We start from the raw sequence: 14,785 nt of genomic DNA, 5'->3' as shown, positions 1-14,785 counted from the left end.
GCACGGGAATACAAAGGCCGACGCTCTATACGTCTTGCTACTAACCGCATCAAAGCATTTAGAGATTGAAATTCTGCCAGGGATTCAGATCATCTTTGGGGCATATATTTGCATTATTTATGCCATTTTACTGTTTTGTGAAACGGTCAATCATCTTCGCGCAAGTGGTTGCATTGAATAAGAGGCATTGATCGTCTTCATTGTCATGAAAGACTAGACGCACCAAATAGCTGTTGGATAGAGCCGTTTGTTCTATTGTATTCTTGAGTCGTTTGACCATTTTGTACCGCCATCTCGTGCACGATGGACGGCGATGAAGATACCGTCATGTCGGACCCGCGAAATGTCTCCGCATTACCGCCACATGCTTCCCTTACACAAACAACCGTTTCCCTTAACCCCCACAGAAGAGAGGACCCAGTTATTGCCCCTTCAGTGATTCCCCAAGCACCCTCCAAGTCTCCATCTTCTGTGCCTGATCCCGCTTCTTTGCGAGACCACCCGGCTTCTACGGGCATCACTCCCCCAGATCAGTTCATTAAGCCCAGCCCCTCCGAGAGCAACTCGGCAGAGAACTCAGTTTTCCGGACCGACAGCTTGGTTGAGTCCAAGTCTGATTGGTCCGACGACGAGATGGCGGCCAGTGTCAGTTCTGCTGCTGCTGGTCTTCCAGTGGCGTCCATGCCAAGCGGCCTTTGTTACGATTCTGAGATGCGTTATCATTGTGAGATTCGCCCAACGTCTGATATTCACCCAGAGGATCCACGGCGCATTTACTACATCTACAAAGCGCTTTGCCAAGCTGGCTTGGTTGATGATGAAATCTCGGCTCGACCACTCGTCCATCAGACCTTGAAGCGAATCATGCCTCGTCGTGCGACCCAGGAACAGATATCCACAGTTCACACAGGGGATCACTATGAGTTTGTACAGGGCACCAAGGGTATGTCTTGAGATAAATTTGAGATCTCGAGTTCGGGTGACTAAACCTGATCTAGATATGTCCGATGAGGATCTCGTGCTCTTGGAGCAACAACGAGACTCGATTTATTTCAATCAGTTAACCTTTGAGGCCGCGCGCCTATCGGCGGGTGGTGCAATTGAGACATGTTTGGCGGTCGCTAGGCATGATGTTAAAAACGCGATCGCAGTTATTCGTCCGCCTGGTCACCATGCAGAGCACGACAAAGCTATGGGTTTCTGCTTATTCAATAACGTCTCAGTCGCGGCGCGCGTCTGTCAAAACACGTTAGGAGAAAGTTGCCGGAAGATCATGATCCTTGACTGGTAAGCATATTGTAATCTCTGCTTTTAAGTAATATTACTGACCCAACTGTGTTTCAGGGATGTGCATCATGGTCTGTTGAAGTAGCTGAATCACTGGGAAAAAAACAATCGCTAACAAATCTCAAGGCAACGGGATTCAAAAAGCGTTTTATGATGATCCCAACATCCTCTACATTTCCATCCATGTTCATCAGGGTGGTGCATTCTATCCTGGCGGCCACTACGGTGATATGGAAATGTGTGGTGAAGGACCTGGGGTTGGGAAGTAAGCTCGCCAGTGTTTTGCCACGCTTTTATCCTTTGGAATCCAATTCACTTACTATACTTATAGGAACATTAATATTCCCTGGGAGTCGCAGGGTATGGGTGACGGCGATTACATGCATGCTTTCCAACAAGTTGTGATGCCCATCGCACGAGAATTCAACCCGGATTTAGTCATCGGTAGGATGCCTTTTGTCCGATGTTTGGAAAATGCTTCTAACCAGTTATAGTTGCCGCCGGATTCGACGCTGCCGCGGGAGATATACTGGGTGGTTGTTTTGTGACCCCCGCTTGCTATGCTCAAATGACGCACATGCTCATGAGCCTTGCTAGAGGCAAAATCGCAGTGTGCCTGGAGGTCTGTCATCATCTCCTGATTAAAGATAGGCCTGCTGACCTTTGGGGACGAACTAGGGCGGATACAACCTTGAGTCCATTGCCAAGTCGGCACTCTCAGTCACCAAGACCCTCATGGGTGATCCTCCGGAACGCCTGATAAAGAGCACACCTAGCGAAGGAGCGATCAAAACCGTTACCGAGGTCATGCGAATTCAATCCCATTACTGGCGTTCTATGACCCCCAGACCAATCGCCAAGCACGATGGGCTTGTTTTGACCGATCGACTACATGGTAAGACCGAATTTTTCAATGTTCGCAATTCCATAAGGCTTACAACTCTACAAGACTCCATTCGAGAGCTCCAGGCGAAGCAGCTTTATGAGAGTTGCAAACTGACAGAACTCTGGATCTACCGGACGGCCATTTCGAAGTCATTTAACCATCAGGTTTTGGCAAGGTAAGCGGATTGTCGCCAAGTCATATCGATGATTCTTCTAACAAACATTCGAACTAGCCCGAACTACAACCAAGGGGTTCCCCTTCTAGTTATTTTCCACGACCCGTAAGTACGTCATGGGTACCTGAGATATTGCACGCCTAATTCATACAGGCCCGAAATTATGGGAGCTACCCACCCTCTGACCAACAAGCTTGAGGCTCATAATTGTTGGATTGTAAGTTTCCTGTGCTTGCAGGGTCAGTGTAAAAAAAAGTCCGCTAACACTGAAAAGCATACCGATGTCCAAAAGGAATATGTCGCATTGGCCGTGGAGAAAGGCTGGGCGGTGATCGATGTTAACGTTCCCATGCATATCAGCCGAGATAAGGTAGGTCACATGTTTTTTTCTTTCGTGCTGCCGTTGCGATGTCTAACGCAATATTCTAACCGAACGTAGACTACAGGCAAATTCGAGGATGAGGATGTGAACAGACCCCACGCAACCGAGGAGCTGGCGGCTTACCTGTGGGACAACTATATCGAGTATGAGTATTTCTCTGAGACATGTAGTATTGAATGCTAATGCACATAACAGCCCAAGTAATGCTACGGACGTTTTCTTTATGGGTGTCGGTACCGCTTTCTATGGCGTTACCTCCCTTCTCATCAACCGAGGTATGTTGAATCTAGCTAATGTATGGACTATGTTACTCATGACAGCAGACAACCTCTACCAAAACGTTAATGGTGTAATCTCATTCGTCTCGGATCATCCCGTCCGTGCGGTTGCGTCGGCTACACAGACCTGGATGTCGAAGTGGTACCGTGAGGTAAGCAAATTAAACTCGCCCGGGAGAATTCAGTTTCCAAAGCTTACACATTATCCAGAACTCGCTGGTCTTCGTTTCTCACCAACACGGAGTCTGGGAGCACAAACCATCCAAGCGTTATGGAAATCTCCGCAAGTCTCCCCAGGTCACCATCTCTGACATGCTCGCCGAGCACAAAGAGGAGACCTTTGACTGGATCCGTGATCATATCAAGGTTCAGTCTGAATCGGAGAACGAAGACTCTGAAATGAAGGGTTAGGTCATGTCCGTTCAGACTTCAGCGGGTGTGGCGTTCTTCATACACAGTTACCCGGTTTTCATCTATTACAAGCAACATTCGACATCTTTATTCCGCTTCGACAGAAGCACCACTCCCCCTAATGACGGCAGAGGACTGGGGCAGATTATTTTTTAGCCTTGTTAGTCACAGTCAGTTGAGGTGGTAGGATTGTTCTGATCGCGGGGCGTCCTGCTCAAGGGCGGCCTGGATAATTAGATCAGAAGGGCCTGACTGACATCCTGAGTTCTTGCTCATCTTTTAGCATCTTATTCATCTGATTCTAATGAATCGATCTTCTCATCCAATCTACTCCTGATCAGACCGTAGTTCGTGTGGAAACTTCCCCGCAGCGTAAAAATAGCGTGGCGTTGCGTCGCATGACATGAGCCATGGTGGATAAGATGCACTAGTATAGACTTATTAGGCTCAAGCTAGCTTTAAACTTCCTGATCATTTTTGTGCCCAATACCTAAGATGTTCTATCAAAAGTATCTTGTGGTTCAATCTTCCCTTATGGGTACACACTGCTTCGCTCCTGGAAAAGAACTCAATTACAAACACAGTGCGCCCTCATATCACAAGATACCAACAAGCCCTTCGATCAAGTGACCGTGTGTAGGGTCTATGCCCCATTAGCTTGCTTAGTATACGGCAAGTGAGACACAACCAACCATAACCTGACCTAAAGTTCTAGCGGTGAATAGTGTTCGATTATATCAGCCCTAGGCTCCGATCTGCACGTCGTCCCTGGGATGTAACTGTCTTAGACCTTACCCCAGAGTTGGGCGTGCCAAGGTATTCAGGGTCCAAACGAGCTCGGCTCGGATCCACCCTTGGCATCAAGAATCATTGCCATTGACGAGCGCTGCAATTCCGAAGGTTTCTGGTCTAAGCGAGGATTCTATACGAGATTCGGGTCGGGGCACTCTGAGACACAATGTATCTATGACCTCGCGCTACTGGTCGCTTATGTTCACCATGGACACAATTTTTCCCCGCGTCATCTTGACAACTTCCGATGCGGGGAACTGCGCTATACCTAACCACCACTGTGCTGGCCCTGTATGGCTGGATTTGGTAGAAAATGATCATCCTGTATTCTCCTTGGTCCAGCACAGTGTCTCAGAACTAAGGACCGGATTGCTCGATCTGAACTTGATGTGAGTCTCATTTTGTAGAACGACGCTAATCCCCAACGAATGACTAGAAACTCATTGGAAAGAGGGCGATCAGGTTTTTTGTACCATGCTGGTGTGCTGGAAGAAAACTATAAAAGCGGCCTCGATTCCCAGACTAAAGGATGAATAGTTACAGCATTATCATCAAGGTTTCAATACCACTTTCTATCCTTCATTCTCCAATCGATTCTTGAAGAACTGAAATATGCATTTCTCTACTGCAATTGTCGCCTCCGTGGCCCTCCTGGCTCCTCTCGCCAGCGCTGTCGGCAACGCCGTCGTCAAGAACAACTGCCCCTACCCCGTCTACCTGTGGTCCGTCGGAAGCGCTGTTGGTCCTAAGCAGACCATCGCCGCGGGCAAGAAATACACCGAGGTCTTGCGCCACGACCCTGTTTCTGGCGGTATCGCGATCAAGATCACCAAAACCGCGAACGGCCTGTATGACGGCAGTCCCCAGACCAACTTTGCCTACACCTTGGATGGTAGCCAGATCTGGTATGATCTGTCGGATGTCTTCGGAGACCCATTCTCTGGCAAGGGTATGGCGGTTGACCCTTCAGTTGCTACTTGCCCTGATATCTGCTGGCCGAATGGTGTTTCGCCCAGTGGTAGCCAGACTCATGACTGCACGTCCACGTCGAGCATTACCTTAACTCTGTGCTCAACCAAGTGCTAGATCAAATTGTCAATAGGCAATCCTGGACTGCTGGCTGTTATTGGAAGTGTTGGTGTTGGTGGCTGGGGCAGTGCCAGGACTAGCAGTATATTTTGCGGGGGAAGGTAGAGCCTCAAGCCACGGAACGTGGGGATTGGTTATCTAGGCAATACTTTAGTGTAATTAATGTTTTATGACCACGTATGCATGCAATTCGCTCCTTTCGCTTTTATTTACTTTGTTTTGAGCCCCACATGATCTCTGGTCGGGCATATTGCCATCTTCTATAGGGCACAGCCATTGGACTTGTGAGCAGGATTTGGCGAGATGACGCCACTCATTGGCTGGTTTATCGTATTCACCGCCTTGATAGCCGCCGAGGCAGTATCTCTGTGCGCATCAACAACCACACCGCCCAAGGACCCATAATTATGGAATTGCGGGACCAAGTTCCCCTCCGGTTGTCTTTGCAATCAGAGACTCTGCTCTCGTCACCCTATTTCTTTGAATACTTTTAATCATATTTGTGCTGTCATCAATACAATCAAGTGCATTGAATGCTGTGAAATTGATTCAAGAAATTGATCACTTCCTGGGCGTTTAACCCTTGATGCCCCCAAGGTCCTTCCCTACTGCAGTATCGTGGTTAAGATACAGAGGTCTGAGTTGCAATCCAACTGCCCAACCATATTTTCGAACCCCGGCGTCCATCAATCCCGTGGCGCACCCTAGTCCGCTTTCATTTTCCCTCTATCGCTGGACCCGCTCCTTTTCCTTTTCCTCTTACCTTACCGTCCCCCATCCTCCAACCATGTCTCAGATTGAGCGCATTACAGAATGTCTGGAGAAGCCAGAGTTAGATGATCGCACCTATCGCGTCATTCGCCTGCCAAATCAGCTGGAGGCGTTCCTCGTGCACGACCCTGATACAGACAAGGCGAGCGCCGCTGTCAACGTCAATGTTGGCAACTTCTCCGATGAAGATGACATGCCAGGAATGGCCCATGCTGTAGAGCATCTCTTATTTATGGGTACAAAGAAGGTATGTGGATTGACTTACCTCACTTTCTACCGCGGCACTTATCAAGCCTGCTCGTGCGGGGGTAGTGCTGACCGATGTGCTTTGTCTGTGGATCTAGTACCCCAAGGAGAATGAATACAACCAATACCTTGCCGCCCACTCCGGTTCATCCAACGCATACACCGCCGCGACTGAAACAAACTACTTTTTCGAGATCGCAGCCACCGGCGAGTCAAGTGAGGCGAAATCGACCGGACAGAACACCCCTACTGACTCGACCAATGGGACAAACGGCACAGCAAGTGAGAGTGCATCCACTTCCAACGGGGATGTGAATGGCAAGTCTCCCTTCTATGGGGCCTTGGATCGATTCGCCCAGTTCTTTGTTGCTCCTCTCTTCCTCGAGTCAACATTAGATCGCGAGCTGCGGGCGGTGGACTCCGAGAACAAGAAGAATCTGCAGAGTGATTTGTGGCGGTTGATGCAGCTGAACAAATCTCTATCAAACCCGAAGCACCCCTACCACCATTTCTCTACCGGAAACTTGCAGACTCTTAAGGAGGACCCGCAGAAGCGCGGTTTGGAAGTCCGGAGCGAGTTCATTCGGTTCTACGAGAAGCACTATTCGGCAAATCGGGCTAAGCTGGTAGTTTTGGGTCGAGAAAGCCTGGACACTTTGGAACAATGGGTTTCCGAGCTCTTTTCTGATGTTGAAAACAAAAGCTTGACCCAGAACCGTTGGGACGATGTGCAGCCCTTTTCCGAGGCTGACATGTGTACTCAGGTCTTTGCTAAGCCTGTCATGGATTCGCGTTCCATGGACATGTACTTCCCGTTCTTGGATGAGGAGAACATGAACGACACTCAGCCCAGTCGGTACATTAGCCACCTGATTGGTCATGAAGGACCAGGCAGTGTCCTTTCCTACCTCAAAGCTAAGGGCTGGGCCAATGGCCTTTCTGCAGGTGCCATGCCCATTTGCCCGGGATCTGCTTTCTTCACAATTTCCGTTCGTTTGACTCCAGAGGGTCTGAAGCTGCACCAGGAGGTTGCCAAGGTTATTTTTGAGTACATCGCCATGATCAAGGAGCGTGAGCCAGAGCAGTGGATTTTCGATGAAATGAAGAACCTGGCAGAGGTGGACTTCCGATTCAAGCAGAAGACTCCCGCTAGTCGCTTCACGAGTCGTTTGAGCAGCGTCATGCAGAAGCAACTGCCACGTGAGTGGCTTCTCAGCGGATCGCTTCTGCGTCGATTCGACTCGGCATTGATCAAGAAGGCCATGTCATACCTACGTGCCGATAACTTCCGACTAATCATTGTCTCTCAAGAGTACCCCGGTGATTGGGACCAGAAGGAGAAGTGGTACGGTACTGAGTACAAGGTGGAGAAGATCCCTGCGGACTTCTTGGCTGGCATTCAGAAGGCTCTGGATTCCACTGAGGCGACTCGCACATCCACCGTGCACATGCCTCACAAGAACGAGTTTGTGCCGACTCGTTTGTCAGTGGAGAAGAAGGAAGTTGCAGAGCCAACCAAGACACCTAAGCTGATCCGCCACGATGATCGTGTGCGTCTTTGGTTCAAAAAGGATGACCGTTTCTGGGTTCCTAAGGCGACAGTATATGTCACTCTGCGCAATCCGCTTGTGTGGGCGACCCCCGCTAACCTGATCAAAACAAAGCTCTATTGCGAGTTGGTGCAGGACTCTTTAGATGAGTACTCGTACGATGCTGAGCTTGCCGGATTGGACTATCACCTTGCAGCAAACATCCTTGGTTTGGATATCTCTGTGGGTGGCTACAATGACAAGATGTCAGTTTTATTGGATAAGGTTCTCACGACTATGCGCGATCTCGTTGTCAACGAAGAACGCTTTAAAATTATCAAGGAGCGCCTGACTCGGGCGTTCCGCAACGCTGAGTACCAACAGCCTTACTACCAGGTTGGTGATTACACTCGGTACCTGCTGTCCGAGCGCAGTTGGCTCAATGAGCAATACATTGAAGAATTGGAGCACGTCCAAGCAGAGGACGTTATCAACTTCTTCCCCCAGCTCTTGGCGCAAACACATATTGAAGCCCTCGCACATGGCAACCTGTACAAAGAGGATGCGCTGCGCATGACCGATTCAGTTGAAAAGATTCTCAAGGGCCGCGCCCTGCCTCGATCGCAGTGGTACTTGCGCCGCAACATGGTTATGGCACCGGGCAGCAACCTTGTCTACCCTCGCGAGCTGAAGGATCCGGCGAATGTGAACCACTGCATCGAGTACTACCTGTACATTGGTCTTTTCTCTGATGACGTTTTGCGATCGAAGCTGCAGCTTTTCTCCCAGCTTACAGATGAGCCTGCTTTCGACCAACTGCGTAGTAAGGAGCAGCTCGGCTACGTGGTATGGAGTGGTTCCCGCTACAACGCTACCACCATGGGTTACCGTGTGATCATCCAGAGTGAGCGCACTGCCCAGTACCTGGAGACTCGCATCGAGTCGTTCCTGCGCGACTTTGGCCCGACGCTTGAGAACATGCCGGATGAGGAGTTCGAAGGCCACAAGCGCAGTGTCATCAACAAGCGTCTGGAGAAGCTCAAGAACTTGGGCTCCGAGACTGGCCGCTACTGGTCTCACGTTGGCTCCGAGTACTTTGATTTCCTCCAGCATGAGACCGATGCCGCCAATGTGCGGAATCTGACCAAGTCTGATCTGCTTGCCTTCTACCGCCAGTACATCGACCCTGAATCGACAACTCGGTCCAAGTTGGCCATCCACTTGAATGCGCAGAGTGTAACTGCTGATCCAAATGCCAGCAGCATTAGCGACAAGCGTGTTCGTGTCATTGAGATGGTCAACAAGCAGCTGACCGAAGCTGGCTTCTCTGTCGACAGCGTCCGCTTGGCCACCGCGTTCGACGAGCTCGACATGACCCTGGTTGACTACACACAGATCGTCTACATCGTTAAGACTTTCTTGGTCACCGAGCTTAGCCTGTCTAAAGAGCAAATGAGCCCTGTGATTACAAAGCTGGAGCGCGACATTGGTATTGAATTGAAGCAGTTGGGCTTAGAGCCCGAGGTCAACGGCAAGACCAACGGCACCTCGTCTCCTAAGCAGGAAGCCACTGTGATCAGCGATGTCCCCGTCTTCAAGGCCAGTTTGCCTGTCAGCACTGGACCTGTGCCTGTCACAGACCTTACCGTATTTGAGGATTTTGATGCCAAGCTGTGAGTAGGAGTTGGTGTTTGGGGCGCATAAAGTCATATGGGAAGAGGATTGTGGAGTCGTGGAAGGGCATGAACTTTGAAGAGCATTTTTTGATAGCGCCACTAAATGAACTTAGGATTCACTCATGTCATAGAATTCATCAATATCCCATCAATCCATATGCTGTTGCCAATACGTATAGACGGAGTAGTTCACAAGTAGGCGGTCAGGTACCCCAGGCAATAAGGCAAACCCCGATAGCGATAACAGATCGGCGCAACAACGTAGAGCTTCGCGCGCCCTTTCACATCTCCGATACACCACTCCTCCATCATGGCGAGCACTACAGCTACGGCTATTCAAAGCAGCCGCCCGTAAGTCAATAAATCCAACTTAAAAGCTTCAGGAAGCCCTTGACCGCTAACATTGATCTCCATCTTACAGTCCGATCCTCCCCAAAGATTTCTCCGCTCAGCAGCCCGAAACCATTCGCCTCTACCCCCTGTCAAACTATACGTTCGGAACCAAGGAGACACAGCCTGAGGAGGACCCATCGGTGCTGGCTCGCCTGAAGCGTCTGGAAGAACATTATGACCTACATGGAATGCGACGGACCTGCGAGGGCATTCTCGTCTGCCATGAACACAATCACCCTCATGTGTTGATGCTGCAGATCGCCAATGCTTTCTTTAAGCTGTAAGATTACTCCAGAATAAGAACCAAAGCCGCCGTCCGCTAACTTCTCCCAGGCCAGGTGATTATCTGCCCCATGAGGACGAGGAGATCAATGGGTTCAAGAAGCGGTTGAACGAGCGCCTAGCTCCAGTGGGATCGCAGTTCTCCGGCGAAGGAGTAAACGAAGACTGGGAAATTGGCGACACCCTTGCCCAATGGTGGCGACCAAACTTTGAGACATTCATGTACCCGTTCCTACCGGGCCATGTTACACGGCCGAAAGAGTGCAAGAAGTTGTATTTTATTCAGCTCCCCAAGAAGAGTCAGTCATACCCAAGTCGTTCATTTCCATTCTTCCACTGACCATTGTTTTCTCAAAATTTCCAGAGGTCCTGTCTGTCCCCAAGAACATGAAGCTGCTGGCGGTGCCTCTGTTCGAGTTGTACGACAACACCGCACGATATGGCCCCCAGCTCTCGGCTATCCCGCATTTGCTCTCGCGCTACAACTTTGAGTTCGTGGATGAAAATGATAATGTCGTCGCTGTGACTCCGGGTACGCCCCTCCCGGAGCACCAAATTCCTCGTACCAAGGTACTCGCTGGGGGTGATGACGGCCAGGATACGGGTATGACGGATATTGGGGAGGAGAAGCCGAACATGGCCGCATTTGATCCCGCGCAATAACTTTGTGGATGAAATGATAATGTGGCCTAGTTACGCCCTTCCCAATCAAATCCCTCATACTTTTGTGATCGTCGCGACGATGGACGGGTATACGGAAATTGGGGCGGGGGGCCGCGTAGGGCCAAGGCTTAGAAAGTTCAATCTAATGTTCCAACCATGACCAGCCCTTGAATACTATGTACTGACAGATTTGTGATCACGCTTGTTTCTTCACGTTCATATCTCACTGGATGTATAGCTCACGTGCCTCCGGAGATGAATACTGTTTCTGGTATAAAGTTCGCGCGGGCAGAGTTTGGGCGCCGTTGTATACAAATACCCCTCCACGCTAAGAGCTTCCTTGATCTTCCCATTCGTCTATAACTCCACTAGGCCAACCAACTAAACATGCAGATGATCCCGTGTAAATCTCGGATATTACCCCAAAGCGGGGTGGGAAACGTGATGATCCTCTCAGGAACAGTGGACTGACCATGGAACGACGGGCAACCGGAGAATTTTGTATATGAACGGATCCACTTGAAAGATTCTAGTATGCAACGTCCAAAGGAACGAGAGTCCTTCAGCCCCTCTACGAAGTACATAAAAAGAAACAGATCAGCCAATAGATGACAAACGTGGCCATGATTCCCCGCATGTTTTGGGGGCGGGAGGATGCTGACTGCTTACCGCATGAAGAACTGCATGAATGTCGATCAACCAAAAAGCGCCTCCCACATGCCAATACTATGGCGAATATCTTCAGGAACGGGCGACGAGCCTGATTCGAACTGTGGATTCAAAGGAGTCCGTAGGTTCTCCGTGACCCCGCTCAAGCATCCGTATGTCCGCATGATCCCGTGGTTTGAGTTGCATCTTTCTCGGAAATGTGTGTGTGCGGATGGGGGCGATTGGTTCCTGCATTCGGTATATAAGGATCCATGGGGGCAGGTTGAGAAGAGGATCAGGCGCCTTGTGGTTTTTTCTTCTTCGCCCTCTGGTTCCGGCTCTGGTCCTCTGGTTTTGACCTTTGGGTTCCGTTAAATATTCGGTTCACGATGTTGTCTCTTGCACGTCTATGGGCGGTTAGTGCGGCTGCAACACTGGCTGTTGCTATGCCGGCTAATTTGTTCACCAATCGAGGTAAGTATAGGAACCACATGGTTTCTTTGCGGTACGACATAGTACTAAGATCATAGATAGATGTTGATTCTACTACGTACGATAATCTCTATCTGTTTGCTCAGTACTCTGCCGCCGCATACTGTTCGAACAACGTCGATTCTGCCAGCACAGGCGATTCGATTACTTGCTCGGCCGATAACTGTCCTACCGTGCAGTCGGCGACGACTACGACTTTATACGAATTTGACGAGTAAGTGTAACGGAACCCCCAATCTCAGGCCGTAGTACTGACTATCTGCAGCACCAACGACTATGGAGACTCTGCCGGATTCATCGCAGTAGACGAGACCAATGAGCTTATTGTGCTGTCTTTCCGAGGCAGCACAGATATCAGCAACTGGATTGCTAATCTGGACTTCGTCTTCGACGATGACACTGGGCTTTGCACTGGATGCGATGTACACAGCGGCTTCTGGAAGGCCTGGGAGTCCGTCGCAGATGATGTAACGGCCGAGCTCGACTCTGCGCTGAGCACATACTCGGATTATCAGCTTGTGGTGACGGGCCACAGTCTGGGTGCTGCGCTTGCTGCCTTGGCAGGAACGGCACTTCGCAATGCTGGATACTCACTGGACTTGGTATGTGAATTGGTTTCACCACTGGAGTTGTAGCCACTAATAATTTCTAGTACACTTATGGCCAACCTCGTGTAGGCAACGATGCTTTGGCTGAGTATATGACCGCACAAGGTAGTCTCTGGCGGACTACCCACACAGATGACATTGTTCCCCGTCTTCCTCCAGAGATTCTTGGCTATGCTCACGCCAGTCCAGAATATTGGATTACCAGCGCCGATGAAGTTACCGTGACTGACGATGATATCGAGGAAGTTGTGGGTGTGAACTCCAATGATGGTAATGCGGGAGAAGCAGAAGAGAGCATCTCTGCTCACAAGTGGTACTTTATGGCGATTACCGCATGTGATTAAAAAGGATGATCAAAATAGGTCCTTAGTGTCCCAATTCTTTACATATTGGGTTAATTAGTGTTATGTACATGGATTGTATGTCACCGTTGACCCACCGATCGGCCGAGTTGTGGCTGGAGTTTGTGGCGTAACTAGCGTCAACACGTTTCAATTGAGTGGATATCGATATTCGTATTCAATGTTATTCTTTTTTTCTGCTTCGTATTCCCAATATTCCTCTGTTTCTCAAATACATGAGATATTGGGGAGGTCCCACTAGGCAGATACGGGTTAGGCTACACAACTCCGGATTCCGTTTTCAGCTTTCACCCTTAATACTCACACGATGCACATCTGAGATGCTTGGACCTCAACACAACCATGTTGTTCGCCCCTAGCGGACCCCAGAGTCCGCGCCGTCGCAATCGCATCAAAGCTATCCTAATCACAATCGGCATCGTCCTTGCACTATACTTCCTCTTCTTCGCAGGCCCCGAGTCGCCTACCAAAGCTGTCAACAATGACCGACCGAGCTATGCGCAACGTCCTACTCCCAAACCCAAGGCCGACTCCATAGACGAGCAGGCTCGTCCGGCAATTCGAAAACGCAAGGATATGATCGTGGCCAGTATGAAAACTGACGACACGGCTTGGCTGGCTGAGTACTTCCCGGACTGGTCGCGGAGCATCTACGTGGTAGACGACAAGAAGGCCCCGTTGACAGTGGCTAAGAATAAGGGACGGGAGTCGATGGTATACTTGACGTGCGTATACTGCGATCTAGGTCCGTGCGAATGCAGGTGCTAAATCATATCCAATAACCAGGTACATCATCGACAACTACGAGAACCTCCCTGACATCATGCTATTCATCCACTCGTTGCGCTACCAATGGCACAACGACGACCCATACTACGACGGAGTCCCCATGCTCCGCAATTTCCAGGTTCCCTATCTACAGAAAATGGGATACGTCAATCTGCGCTGCGTCTGGACACTCGGTTGTCCCGTGGAAATCCACCCTCTGACAGATACACACCGTGACGATGTCCATGCGGGCGAGTACTTTAGGACTGGATTCTCGGAGCTATTCCCGGGTGAGCCTATACCCAACGAGGTGGGTGTATCGTGCTGCGCGCAGTTCGGTGTTACCCGTGATACAGTCCTCGCAAAACCGAAGAGCGATTATGAGCGATTCCGAGTCTGGCTTTCGAACACAAGTCTAGGGGATGATTTGAGTGGTCGGATCATGGAGTATTCATGGCACAGTAAGTTCTTTCGCTCATCCATGCATTGTATTCATACGCTTACAATTATTTTCATCAGTGATCTTCGGCAAACCACCTGTTCATTGCCCCGCAGCTGGTGATTGCTATTGTAATGTTTTCGGACTGTGCAATTTGAATTGTCCTAATGATGCCGTATGCGATAATCGCTATGTGCTGCCGCCCTTCTCTTCACTACCGAAGGGCTGGCCTTTCCTTGGATGGAAGGGTCAAGAACAGGATCCGACTTATGGCCTTCCTGAGACATGAGTAGTACTTTGCCTTTGGCTACATATATTGTACAACGTGCGGCGTTGAAAATCAGTTTGAGACCGGAATGTTGTAGCTGCAGATTTGCGGTATTCTGGCAGAGTCGGCAGAATTGGCTCTATATACCTGTTGCCTTGACAGAAATCAAGCATCCGCAAGCACTGGAACCTAGAATGGTGCGCTTGCCTGAGGAAGTTGTTGGAGGATTATCTGTAACATGACAGACGTGGAGGGTTTTCGCTTCTCGGAACATAAGCTATTTGAAAAGGACATGAAGTATATAGCGGGTGGAAAAAGCACCACGTCATCAACTGAATAT

General features: G+C 49.8%; 6 protein-coding genes across 6 annotated transcripts; all 6 read left to right on the top strand.

Moving 5' to 3' along the window:
- Nucleotides 1-303: 303 nt before the first annotated feature.
- hdaA (histone deacetylase hdaA) lies at nucleotides 304-3,419 on the top strand (the record flags this gene model as incomplete). The annotated part of the gene is made up of 15 exons (XM_057071288.1): nucleotides 304-943; nucleotides 999-1,287; nucleotides 1,345-1,358; nucleotides 1,414-1,552; nucleotides 1,619-1,731; nucleotides 1,782-1,909; nucleotides 1,966-2,182; nucleotides 2,237-2,348; nucleotides 2,406-2,453; nucleotides 2,502-2,565; nucleotides 2,623-2,718; nucleotides 2,788-2,873; nucleotides 2,926-3,005; nucleotides 3,054-3,160; nucleotides 3,219-3,419. 15 exons carry the CDS (start codon nucleotides 304-306, stop codon nucleotides 3,417-3,419), a joined length of 2,334 nt encoding a protein of 777 aa, XP_056917899.1.
- A 1,404-nt stretch (nucleotides 3,420-4,823) lies between these two features.
- Nucleotides 4,824-5,297, top strand: N7503_011741 (putative BYS1 domain protein; the record flags this gene model as incomplete). Its single annotated transcript, XM_057071287.1, has 1 exon — nucleotides 4,824-5,297. The coding sequence occupies one exon, from the start codon at nucleotides 4,824-4,826 to the stop codon at nucleotides 5,295-5,297; it is 474 nt and encodes a 157-aa protein (XP_056917898.1).
- Nucleotides 5,298-6,087: 790 nt separating this feature from the next.
- N7503_011740 (uncharacterized protein) lies at nucleotides 6,088-9,523 on the top strand (the record flags this gene model as incomplete). The annotated part of the gene is made up of 2 exons (XM_057071286.1): nucleotides 6,088-6,318; nucleotides 6,416-9,523. 2 exons carry the CDS (start codon nucleotides 6,088-6,090, stop codon nucleotides 9,521-9,523), a joined length of 3,339 nt encoding a protein of 1,112 aa, XP_056917897.1.
- Nucleotides 9,524-9,832: 309 nt separating this feature from the next.
- On the top strand, nucleotides 9,833-10,860 carry N7503_011739 (cleavage and polyadenylation specificity factor subunit 5; the record flags this gene model as incomplete). The annotated part of the gene is made up of 4 exons (XM_057071285.1): nucleotides 9,833-9,873; nucleotides 9,944-10,195; nucleotides 10,249-10,496; nucleotides 10,562-10,860. The coding sequence occupies 4 exons, from the start codon at nucleotides 9,833-9,835 to the stop codon at nucleotides 10,858-10,860; spliced, it is 840 nt and encodes a 279-aa protein (XP_056917896.1).
- Nucleotides 10,861-11,897: 1,037 nt separating this feature from the next.
- On the top strand, nucleotides 11,898-12,952 carry N7503_011738 (lipase family protein; the record flags this gene model as incomplete). The annotated part of the gene is made up of 4 exons (XM_057071284.1): nucleotides 11,898-11,982; nucleotides 12,043-12,214; nucleotides 12,266-12,602; nucleotides 12,653-12,952. The coding sequence occupies 4 exons, from the start codon at nucleotides 11,898-11,900 to the stop codon at nucleotides 12,950-12,952; spliced, it is 894 nt and encodes a 297-aa protein (XP_056917895.1).
- A 360-nt stretch (nucleotides 12,953-13,312) lies between these two features.
- Nucleotides 13,313-14,466, top strand: N7503_011737 (DUF3431 domain-containing protein; the record flags this gene model as incomplete). The annotated part of the gene is made up of 3 exons (XM_057071283.1): nucleotides 13,313-13,695; nucleotides 13,757-14,199; nucleotides 14,258-14,466. 3 exons carry the CDS (start codon nucleotides 13,313-13,315, stop codon nucleotides 14,464-14,466), a joined length of 1,035 nt encoding a protein of 344 aa, XP_056917894.1.
- Nucleotides 14,467-14,785: the final 319 nt, after the last annotated feature.

This window comes from Penicillium pulvis, assembly GCF_028828015.1.
Source record: "Penicillium pulvis strain IBT 33274 chromosome Unknown scaffold_8_segment0_segment0, whole genome shotgun sequence".
Taxonomy (NCBI): domain Eukaryota; kingdom Fungi; phylum Ascomycota; class Eurotiomycetes; order Eurotiales; family Aspergillaceae; genus Penicillium; species Penicillium pulvis.
The sequence above is the reverse complement of the archived record's forward strand: the minus strand, read 5'-3'. Positions and strand labels throughout refer to the sequence as shown.